Source organism: Malaya genurostris, chromosome 3 (assembly GCF_030247185.1).
Source record: "Malaya genurostris strain Urasoe2022 chromosome 3, Malgen_1.1, whole genome shotgun sequence".
In the NCBI taxonomy this organism is placed as follows: domain Eukaryota; kingdom Metazoa; phylum Arthropoda; class Insecta; order Diptera; family Culicidae; genus Malaya; species Malaya genurostris.
The window spans coordinates 236,622,844-236,642,766 of NC_080572.1; the positions used below are offsets into that span (position 1 = coordinate 236,622,844).

The window sequence follows — 19,923 nt, forward strand, 5'->3', positions numbered from 1 at the left end:
GGCTGACGGCAAAGCAGAAGGTGAAGATAGACTTGCGATACGACGTGTAGTGACTGCTGACGGAGGGATTGCCATTGAGATATGATTATAATTGAACAGCGTAGCACCCGAGAACAGTGAAGTATGCTCGGTACCTCTAGTAAATTAGGCTGTTTCTTCATGTGTTTTACATGCAGAGTGATTTAATTGGCAAAACAATTTCCCCGAACCCCGGATAGGAGCTAGTTACAGATTGGAGTCCCGTCTCTGCGGTAGCTTTTTTGTTCTTTTCATTAAATAGTTGTATTCGTATGTCATTTCTTAAATCTGTTTTCCTTGTTACATACTGATTAAATTTGAAGAAAATATCTGAATTGGGCACACGGCTTATTGAGTGATGTGTTATGATTTAGACACACTAATTGTACTCTAATAAGACAAATGCAGAACAAGGCTTTCAGTTTCAAATATCTTCGCTGTTGGTATAAAACTTTATCAATTCTCATTCAGGGGTTTTCCCGTTTGTGCTAGGGCATATAACCGTTTTTAAATTTCTTTACGTTTCGTCTTTGACTCATCAGTGCAGAGCAGTTCAAATTGCTCTGCACTGATGAGTCAAAGACGAAACGTAAAGAAATTTTATCAATTCTACTATAGAATCCCTTCCAAGTCGGGAACCGTTTGCTGATTTTGCGAGACCAGCTACAACTGATCTTAGATTGCTTTAACTGTAAACTCACTGAACATCCGTTCTGCATGAATTGTGTTGTGCTTCTAAGCAAATATTCGAAACCCCACCAACATCTTCGACCCTCATCAACTTCAACTAGGTATTTTCAATTATAGACCTATCTATTCTTCATTCACATAATGTTGTCACAAACATACTTGTTTAAAGAACGTTTCAATTTCCGAAAACCAGCTTGGGTTCGAGGCAGTAGGTTGGGAGTCAATTTACGGTTCTCATTCGAAATAATATATTTTTTCACCTTTATTGTATTAATTTAGCCCGTGGGGAATCAATTTTCGCGTCATCGGCATTAAAAGCAACTATTACTGGTGACCACTGAGAAAGCTTTTCCACTTATCGGTTCGAATTGCCGGTTTCGGTGTGAAATTTTAAACCGAATGTAACGAATAAAAAAACAACCTCCCTTGAGTTGTATTTTAATTTTATTTAATCACACAACCCTTTCGTATGATAGCTCAGCGGAATTCTCTTCCGATAGGTTAGTCCGAACACATGAAACAACATCGCCTGGAGAGGTCGTGTCAGTTGTTCTGCCACGGCACATCGTTCCGTGGTGGTCACAGTGGCACTTTCCACCGCCCGATACATTCGATCCAGAAAGACTTCCCGTTGCTCCTGGCCACCCAGGGTCACGTAAAGCCGATCCAACAGCAAACCGGTTAGATCATCGTACAACCCGGACGCCAGTCCGGTACAGCGGATGAAACACCCGAACCTTGGATCGATTCGGTTGCGATGAACGAACTCCACAATTTGCTGACGAGGAATTGCCAGTTTGTCGGCGCACTGGAGGGTGTTTTTTCTACGTTGCCCTGCCGTCGATGGAACGATCTGTTCCCGGCTGAAGAAGTAACTGCCGAAGTGTTTCTTGTAGCAATTGAAGGACCAGTAAGCACGAGCGCATGCATCGCCGGCTGGACAGTTGACGGAGACCTGGGCCAAGCAGTTCTGCACTCGACGGTACGCATTAGACGGAGTGTCCTGCGGGTTGAAATACTGCTGGAGGACCGAATGCGTTACGCCCGTATGATCCTGCCATGCACGAAGATCCACCAGTATGCAACGAATCAAACAGTGCGTTTCGGGATCGTTCGGAAACACCAGAAGCTGGTACTGTTCCAAACGTTTCGCCGGTATCGTCAGGTCGCGAGTACAGTTGTCCAGGGCTCGGAAGAATGGTGACTCGTTCAGCTGACCGTTGACTGCGGTGGCGAGGATGGCGATTATTATTGACAGCAACATCGCGCGAAGAACGTAATTGAAACGGTGTGTGAGCGAAGCTAACCGATTGCTGCATATTTATATGGAGCAGGGAGTCCCGTTTTGTTACTTTCTTGCGATCGAGTATGATAATCCGATGGGAGTAATTGGCTGCATGGTGGAATCTGTACGTGGGAAACCGTTCCGAATGTGACTGCCATGTACCGGTGCCAAGTGCAGGTTGTTTACCACACCTAGGTCGGTGTGTTTACAGTTTTGCTGTACGTGGTCTACTGTCATGACCCTGGATGTGATGGTTCATGTTGAAATGTTGAGAAGTAACTTCAAGATAAACATCAAATAGCTCGATGTTGTAAAGTTTGCTCTATGCTTTTTTTTTAAGATGTAAAAGTGAGGTTTGAAGTACAATCTTGAACTTGAAAGTTGAATGATATTATCTTCTTCTAACGACAAAAAAAAAATGGAAAAAGGCCTACAAATACAACCATGAAATGAAAAAATCCAAAAATATACACCACAGTGACGGGTCTCGAACCGTATACGTTGATTTTTTTTTCTCGTTGGTTTACTGATAAAACCTTAAACAATCTCAGGACGATTCTACGTCTTAACAAAACTAAAAGAAATCGTTGAATGATAACTTTGAGTTGATAAAATAATAAGAACAGATGCAAAAAGCAGTAAGGCTGCTCACAATTCTGGGAAACAATTTTTCATACATCGTTCTAGAAATTCGTCATGAATAAGCAATTTGATCTTGAATCAATAAATCTGGCATGACTTCCAATTATGGAAACATCTTTCAGAAAACCTATGGTCTTCACAGCAAAATAAAATTTCGACAAAACGACTATCGATACACATGTATTCATTATACCGTAAACCTCGAGCAAATCATTTTTAGGTTTTCCATTCTCTAAAATCTTTTCTTGAGAAACAAATATGAAAAAGAAAAATATTGTTCAAGTAGGTAATTTGTAGTTGCGGGCTACAAAAGCATATAAAAATTGTTTAAAATGCTGTGTGTCAACCAAAGTCTTAAGGGCTAAGGCCAGTGTGTTTTAGGGCGTTTTAGAGGGCTATTTTCACGCTTCAAATCTGATTTTCTCAGAAACGGTAACGAATAGCAAAAAACCCAACCGATAATCTCTTAGAAAATTAGTCGACTTTAGCGGTCAGGAAAGTCTTTTTTCTGAAAGAAGAATTGCATAGCTGAAAACGCCGTCTTTCAACTTGTTCATTGAATAAGCATGGATCAAAAATCCATCCTGACAATGTTTAGATAATTTAATTTAGATGCGATTAGTGCATAACAACATAGGTGTTGTCGCGATAAAAATGAAGTGAATGTTGTCTAGTAACGTAACGAAACATGAGAGAGAAATAAAATCGGCTCAGCAAGGCTGCGAAACAAGCGGTAGCTTTATTGGATGCAGACACATTTTATGAAAAGTTGTAACCGAAAATATCGAAACTTTTCTGGTCACCCGGCCCATCGAGAGTCATTTAGTACATATGCGAGATAGCATGGAGAGAAATGTAATACGCAGAGCGAGACACGTGGTTATATGCGACCTACTGGCCTCAGCCTTTAAGCAGTGTGCTTTAAAAATTATATTATAGAATAATTAAAAAGTCCGACAAGTCAAATGACATAAAAAATTGCGTATTGTTCAGTCGAAAATCTTGCCATCAAAAGTTGTTTCATCGATAGAATGATTTGCTTAAAACCATTTCATCTAAAGGCGTTTCGCTGAATGCCAATTCTGTGAAGGTCAATTCGCCAAAAGCCATTTCGCCGTCAGCTATTTCACCGGAAGCCGTTTCGTGGAAAGCTAACTATCTGACATTTGTTTTACTGAATGTTGTATGGTTAAGACCTTAAGGTCATTCGCCTCTCTAGGCCAGAAATACTTTTTAACCCTATGTGCGGGGTTGGGAATCGAACCCCGGGTGGGCTGCGTGAAAGGTATCGACTTACCCATTACGCTATACGTCCCGACATTTTACCGAAAGCCATTTTGTTAAAAGACGTTCCACCGAAAGTCATTTTGTCAGAAGACATTTCTCCGAAAATCATTTGGCCCAAAAGTAATTCCAACGAAAACCGTTTCGCACAATATCGTTTATCCGATAAAATGATTCGCATGAAGCCAATTCCCCGAAACTCTATTCGACGAATGCCAATTCGTTTCGTGGAATGACACTTTACCGGAAGTCAGATTGTTGTAAGATATTTTACCGAAAGTCGTTCCGTCGGAAGATATTTCGTCGAAAACCGTTTCAGCTCATTTTCTGTCAAAAGGCGTTCCACCGAAAGTCGTTCCGTCGAATGAAGTGTCGTTGGAAACCACATTTAACCGAACGTCGTTTCTTTGAAAAACATCTCACCGACAATCATTTCTTCGAATTTTAATTTTCTGACAGTTGTTTCGTCGAAATTCGTTTCATCGAAAAAGACTTCACAGGAAGTAGTTTTGTCGACATGCATTTCAGCTCTCTATTCCTCTATCGTCAAAAGATTTTTTCGAAAATTAATTCGCTTTCAGCGTTTCGTTTCAGCGAAAAATTTCCATACCCAAAGCCGTTTCCTCGAACGTCGTTTCGCTGAAAGGCTATTCACTAAACGACGTTTCGCCGAAAGCCATTGCACCGAAAGTAGTTTCGTCGAAAATTAATTTTCTGACAGTTGTTTCGTCGAAAAACACTTTACCGGATGTAGTTTTATCGAGAGGTATTTCACAAAAGGCCATAAGACCGTCCACCGAAAGCAGTTTCGTCGAATGAATTTTCGTTGAAATCCTTTCTGTCGGCAGTTGTTTTTGCGACAGGCATTTAACCGAAGGTCGTTTATATTTGAAGACATTCAACCGAAAATTATTTTGTCAAAAGGCAGTCCAACGGAAGTCATTTTATCGAATATCGTTTCACCGATAAAATTATTCGTTTAAGGGGTGGGTAGGATCTAACACATTTGAAAAATCATTTATTATTTTCTTTACATTTTGTTGTAGTAAACGTTTTAAGAATATTCTGTGAAATTTTCAAGTCTATTGGAACGAAACTCATTTACTATTTTCTTTACATTTTGTTGTAGTAAAACATTTTAAGAATATTCTGTGAAATTTTCAAGTCTATTGGAATGAAACTCTGGAAGTTATGGACCTTTATCTATGGCTATCTCATTCTGAGAAGAAGCAAGAGCTCGGCGCACAGACCCAAGATTTCTATTTCGTGTGACTTTGACAAAACATTCTTGAAATGTTTCATTATAATTTATTTATTTTTTTATTAAAATAAAAAAAATGATTTTTTTAAAGTGTTCGGTCTTACGGGATCCCTAACAAATTGTTTCCATTGATTTTATAGACAACAAACTTTAGACGCGTTTTCCTCGAAAGCAGGTTTTGAAAGTCCGTGTCCATCGTCATTCTAAAACTACTGCACCAATTTTAAATTTTGCGCACACTTTCTACATATAAAAAACCAGACTCCAACGTTTTTTTTTTTCTTTTCGTTGTTTGTTACTTTGGGGAGGTTTTACAGCTACAAAATGGCGGATTTCTTCGTGAAAAATCGTAGTTTTCACTTTGAACAAAAAACTTCTACTCTAACTATGCTGTGTTCATTTGTTCACTTTTGATTAGTCTGCGCTGAGATACAGTGGACACCGCATATCATAATTTTTAAGAAGCGTCTTCAAAAAAACCTCTTCACCGACTTATTTCTCAATATTTTTCCACGAAAAAAATACAAAATGTGGTTCGAATGATGCTTTTTATCATGCAAAACATTTGAATTTATTTTGTTGAACAAGAATTCTGGAAAAAAATCGCAAAAATGATGTTTTTCGCATCGTTTTGATCCAAAGCCCAGAACCCCCCCCCCACCCCTAAAAACCCTTCACCAAAAGTCGATTCACTGGATACCAATTCGCACAAAGCCGTTTTGCCGAAAGCCATTTCGCTGATAGTCTTTTCGCTGAAAGTCGTTTCGTCGAAGTTTAATTTTCGGAACATTTCAACGGAAGTAGTTTTGTCAGCCATTTTGCCGAGAGCCACTTCACCGCTTTTTTCACAGGAAGTCGTTTCTTCGAAAGACATTTCGTCGAAAGACATGTCGTCGAAAGACATTTCGTCGAAAGACATTTCGTCGAAAGACATTTCGTCGAAAGACATTTCGTCGAAAGACATTTCGTTGAAAGACATTTCGTCGAAAGACATTTCGTCGAAAGACATTTCGTCGAAAGACATTTCGTCGAAAGACATTTCGTCGAAAGACATTTCGTCGAAAGACATTTCGTCGAAAGACATTTCGTCGGAAGACATTTCGTCGAAAGACATTTCGTCGAAAGACATTTCGTCGAAATTCGCTGAGCTTCGTCAGAATTCAATTTTTCAAAAGTCGTTTCGTTGAAAACTATTTTATCACAAACCATGGTTATTAGTTAAAATGTCTGCGTTTTAACTAGATCAACCCAGACGGGGTCCAACATGTCCTCTTCCCTGACAACAATTCGGATAACGGATAACGGTTCACCGGTGCATTCACTGGCTTTTGACAAAACGGCTTTCGACGAAGTGTTCTAGGGGTCTAGAAATTCTAGAAATAAATTTTTCAGGGCTTCAAAATTTACACACTAATTATAATCGATTCCCGAGATCTGCATAATCAAAAACCGAGTAAAATCGACAACACGGAATTTTCCAGATTGTTCAGTAATCCAAATGCCCTTTTCCGAGATTCGTTAAATTACTGAGCATCTAATCAAATTTGAGTGTGCACCAATTAAAATTTCTACACTCCACTATGGACAACTAAAGGAGTGAAGAGTGTTGAATGCTTTACTGCCCAGTGAATCTAAAACGATAACAGAGCTCCCTGTATCGGATGGAGCGATTTAATCGTCAGCCAAAACTCCAAAGTTGGCTTGATTGCATAAATCTCCACTAATCAGGTCACAAAAAATGGCCCACCGTGTAAATCCTGCCTGTCGTAAGACAGTCAGCCCAGTATGGCATGACATCATTCTCGCCGGGAGAAAGCAACCGGAGATACCATAATTATGCGATGTGTTGGGCCTCGCATGCTGTCATAGCGGTCTGAACCGGAAAGCCGGATTTCCGCTCCATTCCCCGGCATTTATCCCGGAGCCTCCATTGTTGGCCCCAGGTCGAAATGGAGGACTAAATGGAGCTTGCATTATTGTTGGCCCCCGTTATCCTTCGTTCCGAGAGATCCATTATATTCCCATCTCTTTTGCATCACGAGGACAGAGCCGTTGCCGTCTGCTCTGAAATTATGGCACACCTTTGGCTTCCATCGGCATCGTCATCATTGTTAGCATCAGCATCGTTCTCATCGTCCCATTTCTTATGAATGTGGAGGTTTATGAGCAGGAATGCCCAGCTTAGCTGGTTCCGATGAACGATGCGATGGTCAGTGGTCAGTGAACATGATGCACAGTACAGCCGTTGGTAATCTTGAGACGGTTTAGAAAAACATGATTCTGCAGATTTCGTTCTGAGATAAACTAACGTAAACAGTGAGTTACATGAATATGTAATCACATTTTGATTCCTTTTCTAACGTAGAGCCAACAATAGATTTTTTTACTTTTGTCAATTTCAAGTATCAATGCCAATGTTCGGCTGCTCGGCCATCCATGGAAGTTCACCATCAATGTTAACTTCCCTCTCTGAGCAGCCTAGATAGCCGTGTAGTGTCGGTAGCGGTTTCCCAACTGGCTAAGAATAACGCTACGGTCCACCTGTACCGGTGGTATAAGTCCACCAAACAGGTAAGCCGTGTGGCATCCGGCGGAATTATTTTTTACCAAGAATTGATCCACTGGTTTCCTGTTCCATGTCGTAAAAGGCCACAAAAATAGGAACTCCTAAGTCAAGGTGTATTTCCGTGCCGATGGCTGAATGGCTGCAGGAGGTTAAACATTGCAGTCGTAAACGGAATATCTTGGATTTTTCCTCAAGGTGGTGTACTATCCCCACTTTTATGGAACCTAGTCGCTGATAGTTTGTTAAGGAAACTTAATAACCTTGGATGTCCGACTTATGGTTTTGCCGACGATTATCATATATTGATGACCGGTAGAAGCATTAACACTCTCTTTGATTTAATGCAGCAAGCCCTGCGATCTGTTGAACAATGGTGTTGTCAGGTTTGGATTATCTGTAAATCCGGGCAAAACATCAATGGTGCTTTTCACTCATCGTAGGATAATCACAGGAGCTCGTCCGTTACAGTTCTTCGGTTCAGAGGTCACTGTGGTCGATCAAGTTAAATACGTCGGGGTTATTCTTGACTCAAAACTGAATTGGTCTGCTCACATTGACTTCAGGATTAAGAGAGCTTGTATGGCTTTCGGCCAATGCAGACGAGCTTTTGGAAAATCATGGGGACTCAAACCCAGATATATTCATTGGATCTACACAACTATTGTTAGACCAATTTTAGCATATGGTTGTCTTGTATGGTGGCAGAAAGGAGAAGTCGCGACAGTTCAGTCAAAGCTAAATCATCTCCAAAGGATGGTCCTAATGGCGATGACAGGAGCATTCACGACAACTCCTACTGCTGCTCTAGAGGCGCTACTGTGCATTAAACCACTACATGTGTTCCTAAAACAAGAAGCATTATCTTGTGCATACCGTCTTAGGGTTACAGGGCTTTGGAACAGTAACCCATTAGATTATGCTACCAGCCACACTCGCTTGTGGTCTCAAATGGTTACGTGGGATGAGTATTTACTCGCTCCTAGTGACCTAACTCTCACATGCAGTTTTCCTTTTAAAACATTCAATGTGAGCTATCCTCTTCGTTAGGAATGGTTGTCTGGTTGTCTGGAACGACAACTTGATGAACACATAGTTTATTATACGGACGGTTCTCTGTTGAATGGTCGTGCTGGTACTGGTGTCTACTGTCGTGAAATGAGGCTAGAGCAGTCTCATTCCCTTGGTAGATACTGTACTGTGTTCCAAGCAGAAATCTACGCGATTCTGTGTGGAGTACAATCGGCACTTCAGCAGAGGATTTGTGGTAAACGTATTTATTTTTGTTCCGACAGTCAGGCAGCCTTAAAAGCACTCAGTTCGAATGACTCACGGTCGAATCTAGTGATCGCATGTCGAACTCAAATTGAAGACCTCAGCATTTCAAATGCTGTTTACTTCTTATGGGTACCCGGCCATTCTGGTATTACTGGAAATGAATGGGCTGATGAGTTGGCTAGAGCTGGTGCAACGAATGATTTCGTTGGTCCTGAACCAGCTTTACCACTTTCAACTAGTTGGATAACGCACAAGATACGTTCTTGGGCTGCATCCAAACATGCCAGCTACTGGCACAGCTTGCAAACTTGCGCTCAGACAAAAGCATTTCTACCAGATTTAAATCTGAAAATGTCAAAGTGTCTACTGCATTTCTCCAAGTATCATTGAAGTATTCTGGCCAGAGCTCTGACTGGACATTGCAAACTCAATTATCACATGGCTACTATTCAACGTGCTGAGTATTATTCGTGTGATTTGTGTAAATGCGATTATGGTACTTCATATCATCTGATATGTAACTGTCCCGCATTGACGCAGCTACGTATCCGGGTTTTTGGTTCTCCATACATGGTTGAGTCTGTGTATGCGGAGCTAAAATTGAAGGATATTCTCTCGTTTCTCACCCAATGTGGTAAGGAGCTATAGTCAGAAGGGTTCATCGTTCTTCCTGGAGTGAATGAATCCTTTTTGTATTCACCTTAAATAGGGTTTAGCAGATTGTTTGGCATCTTTTATGGGGTACCGAATTTACTTCTGCTCGTACATACTGCGAGTCGTTCTGCATTCTTCCGGGAGTGCAGAATGGTGTCGCTTTTGTAAGATCTCTAGATCCTCTCGGGGGTTGGAGGTTTTATTAACAGCAGACTGTTCGGGACCTCGTAGAGGTTCAGAATTTCCTTCTGCTTCCACTAAATGTGATCCTCAGTAGATTGTTCAGCATCCCTTAGGGGTGCAGAATTTACTTCTGCTTTTATGTGTTTTTGTGTCGTCAATTTTTCCCATCCTCCTAGTCCAACCCTTACCATTTCCTTTCATTCCTTTCCTCTTATATATCGGGAAAATGATGCTAAAAACATATTTATGGCAAGGCACAAATCTCCAAATATCAAGGGGAACGTGCCATTTGAGCCAATTTGTTCTGATTCCTGATTCCTGAGTTACATGAATATGTAATCACATTTTGATTCCTTTTCTAACGTAGAGCCAACAATAGATTTTTTTACTTTTGTCAATTTCAAATGGTGAATAGTAATGAGTTCGACTCAATAGTCTAAAAATCGACACTCAAATAGAGAGAAATTTGCTTCTGCTGCTGGGTGGGGATAACAGTTTAATTTAAACTGCTACTGCACCGAAAAGTCGAAGACGAACCGCGAAATAAAACTATGAAAAATAGCATTCATTGTTTCAAAGACAAAAGGTGTTGAAAACATAAACTTAGATTTATATAATAGGGTAAAATTTTCTGTTTGAATTCAATACAAAACACCTTCATTGTGTATTGCGTGCTCTGAAGGAATTCAAATGTGTCATTCAGGAATGCCAAAACAAATTCTGAAGCCGTGTTTGAATAGTATGCGTACATAGACGATAAGTAGTACCCATTATTTGATGGCATGTCACTTAACTCTGATCTGTTTTCTTTTCTTTCATTCGCTCTTTCCATTGTTGTTAGGAGAGCCGAAAATCGATACGTATTTTTAATGAAAGAATCTGATCCTACAGCCTCATCTTCGTTTATTTACTGTCTCGTTCACAAATGATCGCCTTCAAAACAAACAAAGACAGACGAATCATTGGGTGTAGAACCCTATTAAATAAACTAATACGTTGTCATGATACTATATCCTAGTTTTAAGTTAGTCGGTAATCAAAATTAGAAAATGCCCTTGTTACCATCAATGATCATGAGTAATTTCTATTCTCAATTGAAATTTTTATATCCGAGAAGCAAAATATGCTACTCTTTTCCAGGGTTGTTTCACGTTTTCGGAATATTATGAGGATCTTACTAATTTTTCGAGTATTTTTTTCCTAGCGTGTACAACATCGAATACGTCAAAGTTGTCTCGTCTTGTCTCAGAGAAGAATCATAGATATTTTTTAAGTTTTCTGTAAATTTACAAATTTATCTTTTGCTGAATTTTCACTTCAGTAAAAGAGAGTATCAATGCCAACGTCACTCGTTTCGCTACGAAAAGACGAAACCAAACTATTGTCTGTACACAGATAAAAATATTTTGTGAATTTACATTTATTTTCATGCACACATTCGAAGCAGATAATTGAATGGAAAGTTACCTTACAAAGCTAAACGGTTTGTAAGTATACAGCCTTTTCATTGAAAAACTAAATGAATCCCAATGTAATTTTACATTAATCATGGTTTTAAATCAGATTTTCATATCAGATTTACATGTCGTGTAGGCTTCATCTTTTCGTTCTGTGTAGTACTTGAAAACCTATTATGATTCAAATAGTGGTGTGATGGTGCTTTTCTTTTACTTATATTTTCAAAAATATCATTGCACAGATAAAAATATTTTGTGAATTTACAACTATTTTTATGCACATATTTGGAGCAGGATATTAAATATGAAGTAGCTTCACATTTCTATACGTTTCAATATAATTTAAACGCTAAACTAACCGTTAATCGAAAAATACAGTTCTATTTATTGAAAAATCAATGCAATGTAATTTAGTTTTGCATCTGCGTAGCTAAATTCAGTCTAATTTCAATTCTCTTTCTTTTTTTAAAATAATAAAAATCTGTGAGGTTTGGCTATGAAGAATGTCTGAAATGTGATAAATCGAAGCTGTTACTCTTCAGATTTTCTTCAGAACTCTTTGGAAATCGAAACTACTAATATAGGTATAGCTATATAGGGCACCGACAAGTTGAAATTCATTCTGAATCGTTTTCTGTCATTATCGATTCTCGGAACTTCAGTTGAACCAGAAAACTAATGAAATAACACAATTTTGAAACTACTTTTCCGCTTTTGCCATTGACGGGACACGGATTTCGTTCTCATAATTTGCAAGAGGAGCTGAGAGTGAAATTTATTTTTCGTAATGCTCGTCAATTTTGAGTCAATAAAAATGGGTTTTATTGGCTCCGTTAAAAAACGAAAAGCTAAACTACCCAACAGCGAGAGTTTTGTGCGATAGGCTAAAATTAGGTAAACCACATACAACCTGAAATTTAGACAGTTCAACTCAATAGGTTAGTGAATATAACGTACACTCCAGAAAAATTGAATTTTACAGGTGACTTAATCCCTCATACGATGTAATTCATAAAAACCTAATTTGTCAAATGACGAAAAATTTTATTTGTATTGACTTAATGCTAGATGAGCTTGAATTTTACTGGTTTCGACTGTAACTTGCGTTCTGCTAGCAGGTGCGACTATATGAATTGAAATGCATCTTTTACCAGCCAAGCAGATGCATGCTTCTGTGGCTCAGTTGATTAACAGACGTACTTGCGATCCAATGATTGTCGGTTCAAGTCATGGCGGTTGCTATAAGTATTCTTTTTTTTTTATTTCAATCAATTTCATGTCATGGAGTTTAAGATACAATATTAAAAAATCTTCCACGTAAATTTGCGTGAACTGCGACGCTCCATTTATGTGCATCTAATAAGATGTAAAATCACAGGGTTTTTTTTTTAAAGTGTGTACTATTAAATAGATATAACTCATATTCTAGTATATTTCTGTGTTTTCCTTATGAAAACAACTTGAAGCCACTTTACCCAAAATTGGTTTATTGAACAAAGCCCCGTTAGGTAGGTAAAAAGTACTCAAAGTTAGATAGTTTCCGGTGCCGTGTACGCAAAATGTTCCAATGAAAGTAATCCATAAATAAATTGAAAATAATTCTATTTTGTTGAACTGTCTGTATGAAACAACAGCAAAAAATTATGAAATTTCCTTGTGTCATAATTTCACATATGATTCAATTCATAAGAACGTAATTCGCATATGACATGAACTTTACATAAATGGCTCAAACAAGGTTTCAAACGTATCCAGCCTTTCACGCAGGCGTGTGAAACTTACATGTTTAGGCACTTAAAAATGTATTAAATATGTGTTCGATCAACTGTAAAAATGAGTCAGTTTTGACGCTCGAATATGTCGGTCTCAGAAGACGTAAATTAACACGATTTTTTCTAGGTGTCAAATCTGCAGTTCTCATGAGAAATCTGTAAATTTACAGAAATCTTTATTAATATCTATGTATTTTCTCTAAGACAAGATGAAACAACTTTGACGTCTTCGATGTTGTGTACGCTTGGAAAAATTTACTCAGAAATGAGTAAGATCCTAATCATATTCAGAAAAAGTGAAACAACCCTGGAAAAGAGTAGCTCAATAATTGTTCAAATTTTGCTTCTTGGATTAAACTGATTTTTTTACTACAGTTTATTGGCATATTGTTGTAAAACTGATTTACCGGTAGCGACACCTGTCAATGAAAAATGGAACCAAAAAAAGTTTTTTGCGAAAATTTCCATATTGGCAGTAATGATTTGCAACGATTATTTCGTTAATTCAATAGTACAAATAGATTTAGGCAATAAAAGTAAACTCGGAGTAGAAGGAAACCGATTTCGAAGTGATCACTACTACTTTTTCTTCAGTGTGAACGACGATTAAACATGATAAATCTGAAATGTGTGAAATAAGGTAAGGTTAGGTTTTTTCGGACCAACATTTTTTTCAAACAGAAACCAGTGTAATGTTGATTTCTTGAGTACTGGAATGTTTAGCGATCGAGTACCATTTATTTTGGATACATTATTTGTTATTTTCGGGTATTGGAAAAATGGTATTGAACCAAATATAATGCTGCATTCTAAATAAACGTTAGTTTTCGCAGAAAAAAATTAAGATCAATATTAATACCTCAGAGTAAAAACTTCTTCTAAAATTGTTCAAATTAAATTTCCAGCGCTTTTACATTGATTTTAGCGTCATTGAGCCAATAAGCAATTCAACGCAGAACCTGACCCGTCATCTAATACCGTTTTCGTTTTTGAACCTACACGCGGGCGACTCTGACTCCGAGTAAAACGAACACGTGGTACGCCCGCTAAACAACAACTCATAAAAAAAAAGAAAAAAATAAACATACTCGCATGGATACGTAGTGCGACCCGAGAAAATTTTCAGAGCGAAAATACGTGATTGGAGTCCGATCTAGAGCGACCACAGGTTTCTAAAACAAACATAACAAAAGTTGTTTGAGCGGCTCTGGGCCAGCTCTCGGGCTGCTCTGATCAATAAACGAAAACGGTATAAGTTTCATTACTTGAACCTTTCTTAGAGCAAATTCAGGAGCTGCAAGATTCATATGGGTGGTCTATAATATAACTGAAACTGAAACAAACGTATCCCCAACAAGCCGTTTTAATTTTATTTATTCGAACAGTTCTACTGTCAAATTTAAAACTGGTATACGCTGCCGTTCTATTTTTTCTATATTTGAAACACAGATAAAACGCTGCTGGGGCTGCCAGTTTATTTTGTTATAAATTCTAGATTTAAATTTTAAAACTGACATTAATTATGCATCTAGAGCTAGAACACTCCTGAACATGTCCTTAGGGTCTGTTACATGGACAGTTAATGAGATAATGTAAGAAATTTTATTTTCGTTTGGTTTCGAGTAATCATAATATTATATAAGATGATATGTTGATTACTATTGAAATCCGGAATTTGTTTCAGTTCGATTTAGGTTATTTTCAAATGCTAGAGGAAAGAAATCAAACGATGGTAAAAAGTTATTTCTCATAATATTAACGAATATTCGATACGTTTGCGCATTTGTATTATCTTTTAAGTTGCATTGCCTTATGTACGCAATAAATAAAACCATTTGAAAATGATCAATATTACATTTTCTCACGTTCATTGTTTTAAACAGAAATTTTTGGTGCTGCAAAAATAACAGAGAAGCAAAATGATTTTCTCAAACGAAAATAAACTTTTCGCATGAATAAATGATGTTGTTAATAATTGATAAATGAATGATTGGATTATTCTTTAAATAAAACTGGCAGCAAGGTACCTAGGGGCCTACGTAAACACGCACTCAATTGTCGAACTGCTTCGTATTCTCTTGCACGCTTAAAAAAAGTTACTCTGAGTTTGACTATTAGTTATGATACATGGAAATGTCAAAAATTGAGTAGCTACAATTTGAGTTTAACGTAAGAACTCGTTTTTAGGTTGCAATTCGAGAGATCAGTCTAAAAGTCTCAATAACCATTTGTTTAACATGTATTTTTAGGTGCGATTGACACACTACTCCAAGCGACCGCAACTTGTAAACGGAATAATAAATGAACACAGTAGGGTTATTGTAGGTATTGAGTTTCAATTACTTAATAATTAAATACGATATACTCCGAAAAGGAGAAATTTTTATGCAAATTTGAAATACGTCAAATAAAATTTCACTCAAATTTTGAGTGCGAATTACGCAATTCTTCACTCATGTACAAATAAAGCATTGCTCAGTTAATGAGCAGATTTTACCCACACATCGCGTCCAGTGAAAGAACTCAAATTTGGGTAACTAAAGAGGTAATCTAAATTAGAGTTGTTCCACTTTTTCTGCAGATGAGTGGAGTCTTACTAATTTTTGAGTAAATATTTTTAAGCGTGTGGGTTTCTCTGTAGTCAAAGTTGAATTTATCTACTGTCAATTTTAACTGAGTTAAAACATTACACGCTTGCTTGTGACTACTCAAAATTGAATCAAAAGTTACACAATTTCGCAAAAACAATACCTACCTAGTAGTGAGGAAAAACGTTTTTCGCTCAGTTCTAAGAAAATATGTTAGTTAGAGTTCAATTTACTCCGATTGTTACCACTTTTCGGATTAACGAATCCATAGTACTAACCATTATTTGTACTCAAAACCCGATCCTAACCCGTATCCAATGAATACGGGTCAGGTTCGAGTTCAGAAAAAAAAAGTTTGTGGCAGACGATTTCTTCATTTTGTGGTTGACGATTTCTTCATTTTAAGAATTTTTTTTCTATCGTTAAAAAAATGAATTCAAATGTTTGGCATAATAAAAAAGCTTCATTCGAATAACATTTTTTAATTTTTTTTGTGAAAAAATATAGAGAAATAAGCCGCCGAAAGAGTTTATATGAGGTCGCTTCTCAGAAATCATAATTTGCAGTGTACACTGTATCTCAGTGAAAACTTATCATAAGTCTTCAAATCAAAGCAGGATAGTTTTAGTATATGTTTTTCTAGACCCTTACGTTTTTGTTGGATTTTTTAAATTTTTGGTGGTGGTTTCACAAAAAAAAAATCCACCATTTTGTAGCTATAACACCTCTCCAAAGTAACAAAAAACGAACAGGAAAACGTTGAGGTCTGGTATTTTACATAAAGAAAAAGAGTGCAAAATTTGAAAAAAAAATGTTTTAATTTTTTTTTGTCTATGAAATCGAAACAAATAATAATTTATTTTTTTAAGATCATAATAAAACATTTTAAGAAGCAATGACTGAGTGGAAACGTATATTGGAGAAGCCAAATAAATGAAAAACTTAACAGAAAAGATGATTTTTTTGAAAAAAGATACGCTCAGAGACAGGACTCGAACCTGCGTTCTTATGCACACCGTGCATATGCGCTACCATTTCGCCACTCTGAACCTGGCGATAGACACAGCTCTAAAACACGGTTAGACATGGTAGAACGTACATCGAACATTTCACTATGGTTCGAAACGGGAAATTAGGGTGACAAAAATATTTTCACTAATACATATTAGTTTTTTGTACTTGGTGTCTTCATACAAGTTGTTTGTAATCAAATGGCGCTCCTTTTGATGAAAAATGTTACTAGGGTGCATTAACTTTTCGTTTGAGTGTTTGAACAGAATGATTTTACAAGGATAAATTTTTAAATATTACCATTTAATTCTGTTATAAGTATATCACGTCACTTTACAAATTCACTATGTATCTCACGACACTATAAATCTTGTATAATAAACGTCACATCACATATGCACATTTCGAATACAATTTATATTCATCTTCAGTGTGATAGTTTTGTTTAGTTATTATTATTATACAAGATTTATAGTGTCGTGAGATACATAGTGAATTTGTAAAGTGACGTGATATACTTATAACAGAATTAAATGGTAATATTTAAAAATTTATCCTTGTACTAGGGTGGTCCTCATTTAGATTGAAATCTTAAATTTAACTTTCTTAATTGAACTCAAAAATGATTTTGTTGTACAATAAAGTTGTAGAAAATTGTGTTTGGAGCAACTTTGCTGAAGAAAGCACCTCTCTAGCTTTTCATTTTATCGAGTTACATCAATTTTCCCGAAGAAAAGTAGGGTGGCTTCTGAAAAATCATTTTTTGTTCTAACTTTTTTGCGAAATGTTCTAAGGAAAAGTTGTCTTCAGAAGAGTTGTTGTACTAACCAATTAATTAATTTTTTTCTGAAATCTATTTTCGGCTGTAGTTTTTGTGTGTCTCATTTCTCGAATGGACAATGTATGGAACACTTGTAGAACTAATTTGATACTATCATTTTGCTGAAGAAAGTATGTTGATACGTTAAGGCGTTTAAGAGTTATGCAATGTTTTTGAGTTTTTTTAAGGTATTTTGAAAACTAATTTAAATAAGTTAAAAGAATAACACCCTCCCAATTTTCTCTTAAATTTTTACTTATATTATGAACTTTCAGGAACCGCATAGCATACATTTTTATCGATCTGGCACCTAATGAATATTGATATTTGAAGCTTGACTAGTTTTTGATGAAAAAATAATCATAACTTTTTACTGGTAGCTCATATGAAAAAGTTTAGTTGAGCAAAATTATGCGCAATGGTTAATACAACAACTCTTCTGAAGACAACTTTTCCTTAGAACGTTTCACAAGTGATTTTTCAGGAGCCACCCTACTTTTATTCGGGAAAATTGATGTAACTCGATAAAATAAAAAGCTAGAGAGGTGCTTTCTTCAGCAAAGTTGTTCAAAACAAAATTTTCTACAACTTTATTGTACAACAAAATCTTTTTTGAGTTCAATTAAGAAAGTTAGATTTCAGATTTCAATCTAAATGAGGACCACCCTAGTAACATTTTTCATCAAAAGGAGCGCCATTTGATTACAAACAACTTGTATGAAGACACCAAGTACAAAAAATTAATATTTAATAGTGAAAATATTTTTGTCACGCTAATTTCCCTTTTCGGACCACTCTGCATTGTCCACATCATGTCCGTCACCCGACCGGTACCATACATCTTCTCTGTCCATCAAACACTAGTCTTCTCGCTCTTACCTATTTTTCGCTCAAGCACTGAGTAGGAGAGTGTATTTATAATCGCTTGTCACCTTCTCTACTGGTGCCAGTCGCTGGCTGGACATCGTCTTATATCATCGCTAGCTGAACTTAGTTATATGGCGACTTTACGTCAAACCAACTAAAAATTAATAAATCGATATTTCAAGAAGGTTCTGTCAAATTTTCCAGTCAATCGAAACAGCTCTTGTCTCTTCGCAGTATGAGATAAGCAAGGATAAGAGACGATCACTTCCAGAGTTTTGTTTCGATAGACTAGAAATTTTTTTTGAAATGTTTTACTATAACAACGAACTTGGAAAAAAAATATTTTTAAAAAGTGTTAGACCCTACTCGCCTTCCTTTTAAAAGGGTACATGCTGGGTTTGGGTTCAAACATTGGATCGGGAATTGAGCATTCAAACCCAATAGCCGATCCAAAAAATGAACCCGAAAGGCTCGGGTAAAGTTTATTTTCGGGTTCGGGTCGGATACGGGCAGATTTCCATTTTTTAACGAGTACGGGTCCGATTCGGGTTGTGAACTACTCTCAGATTCAGGTCAGATACGGGATCGTCGTAAGAAAACAAACTTTAATTGACGCAGCAGCTACTGACAAATGGCATATAAAAAAAACGTATTACATGGGCGAAGGAAAACTTGGACCGCGTTTGGAACAACGTGATCTTTTCAGATAAATCTTTTTTTTGCAAGCACCAACACGTATGGGAAACCTCCACTCAAGGATGGCTTTTATCGTATCAAATAACGTTCACTGGCAACTCTTCACATGATTGAATCAGTGCCATCAAAAAGAAACGGAAATCATCGCAACAACAAAAACCCGGCATGGCTCCTTTAACATAGAATCAACACCAGTGCGAGAGCGAATTTCTCTCGATGACATTTCTGAGAATCAAAGGTTAGCACGCTGCTGCGAGGATCCTCTCTGAAGCAACAAACGGTCGCTTATTCTCGCTTCACGATCCGATTCTGTACAGGCAGTTGATAATTGCGATAGAATCATTTTACTATTGCCGCTTATTCTAACTATGTGCATATAACCTTTGTACAAGTTGTGGCTATGAAAATGTCTGTGAATGCTCCACACAAGGGTTTTGAAATATTGCAACCTAGTTAGAATTAGCGGCAATAGTAAAATGATTCTATGAGAATCATCAAGTTGAATCATCGATTCGATTTTCTGCGATAATTGTCAACTTGCGATTCTCTCTTGGGAAATTCCACACAGCAACGATCATTATCAGACTGTAAATTTTTTTTAAGTGCGAATTTTTTTTTCTCTCACGGTTCATGCATTGAGAGACTCAAGTTCTTGTAGCATCTTCTACCGGATTGAAAATGTTGTATACAATATAGATATCAATATAGCAGCTTCTGTCAAATTTTCGGCAATCACCAACACTGTTTCCACTAATAGAATGTTCTAACGTATTGAGAGGTGGTTTAAAAAAAAAAACAGTTTCACTGAGCGAAAGAAAGCAGAGCTCGTATGAAATTCATTGAATTCACATATC

General features: G+C 37.1%; 2 protein-coding genes across 10 annotated transcripts in view; both read right to left on the reverse strand.

Annotated features, from left to right (window-relative positions):
* LOC131434652 (uncharacterized) overlaps nucleotides 1-19,923 on the reverse strand; it is a 554,689-nt gene that overhangs the window by 68,957 nt on the left and 465,809 nt on the right. The window lies entirely within an intron of this gene.
* LOC131434658 (general odorant-binding protein 45-like) lies at nucleotides 644-5,805 on the reverse strand. Its single transcript, XM_058601613.1, has one exon. It carries the CDS (start codon nucleotides 1,970-1,972, stop codon nucleotides 1,157-1,159), a length of 816 nt encoding a protein of 271 aa, XP_058457596.1. The 5' UTR covers nucleotides 1,973-5,805; the 3' UTR covers nucleotides 644-1,156.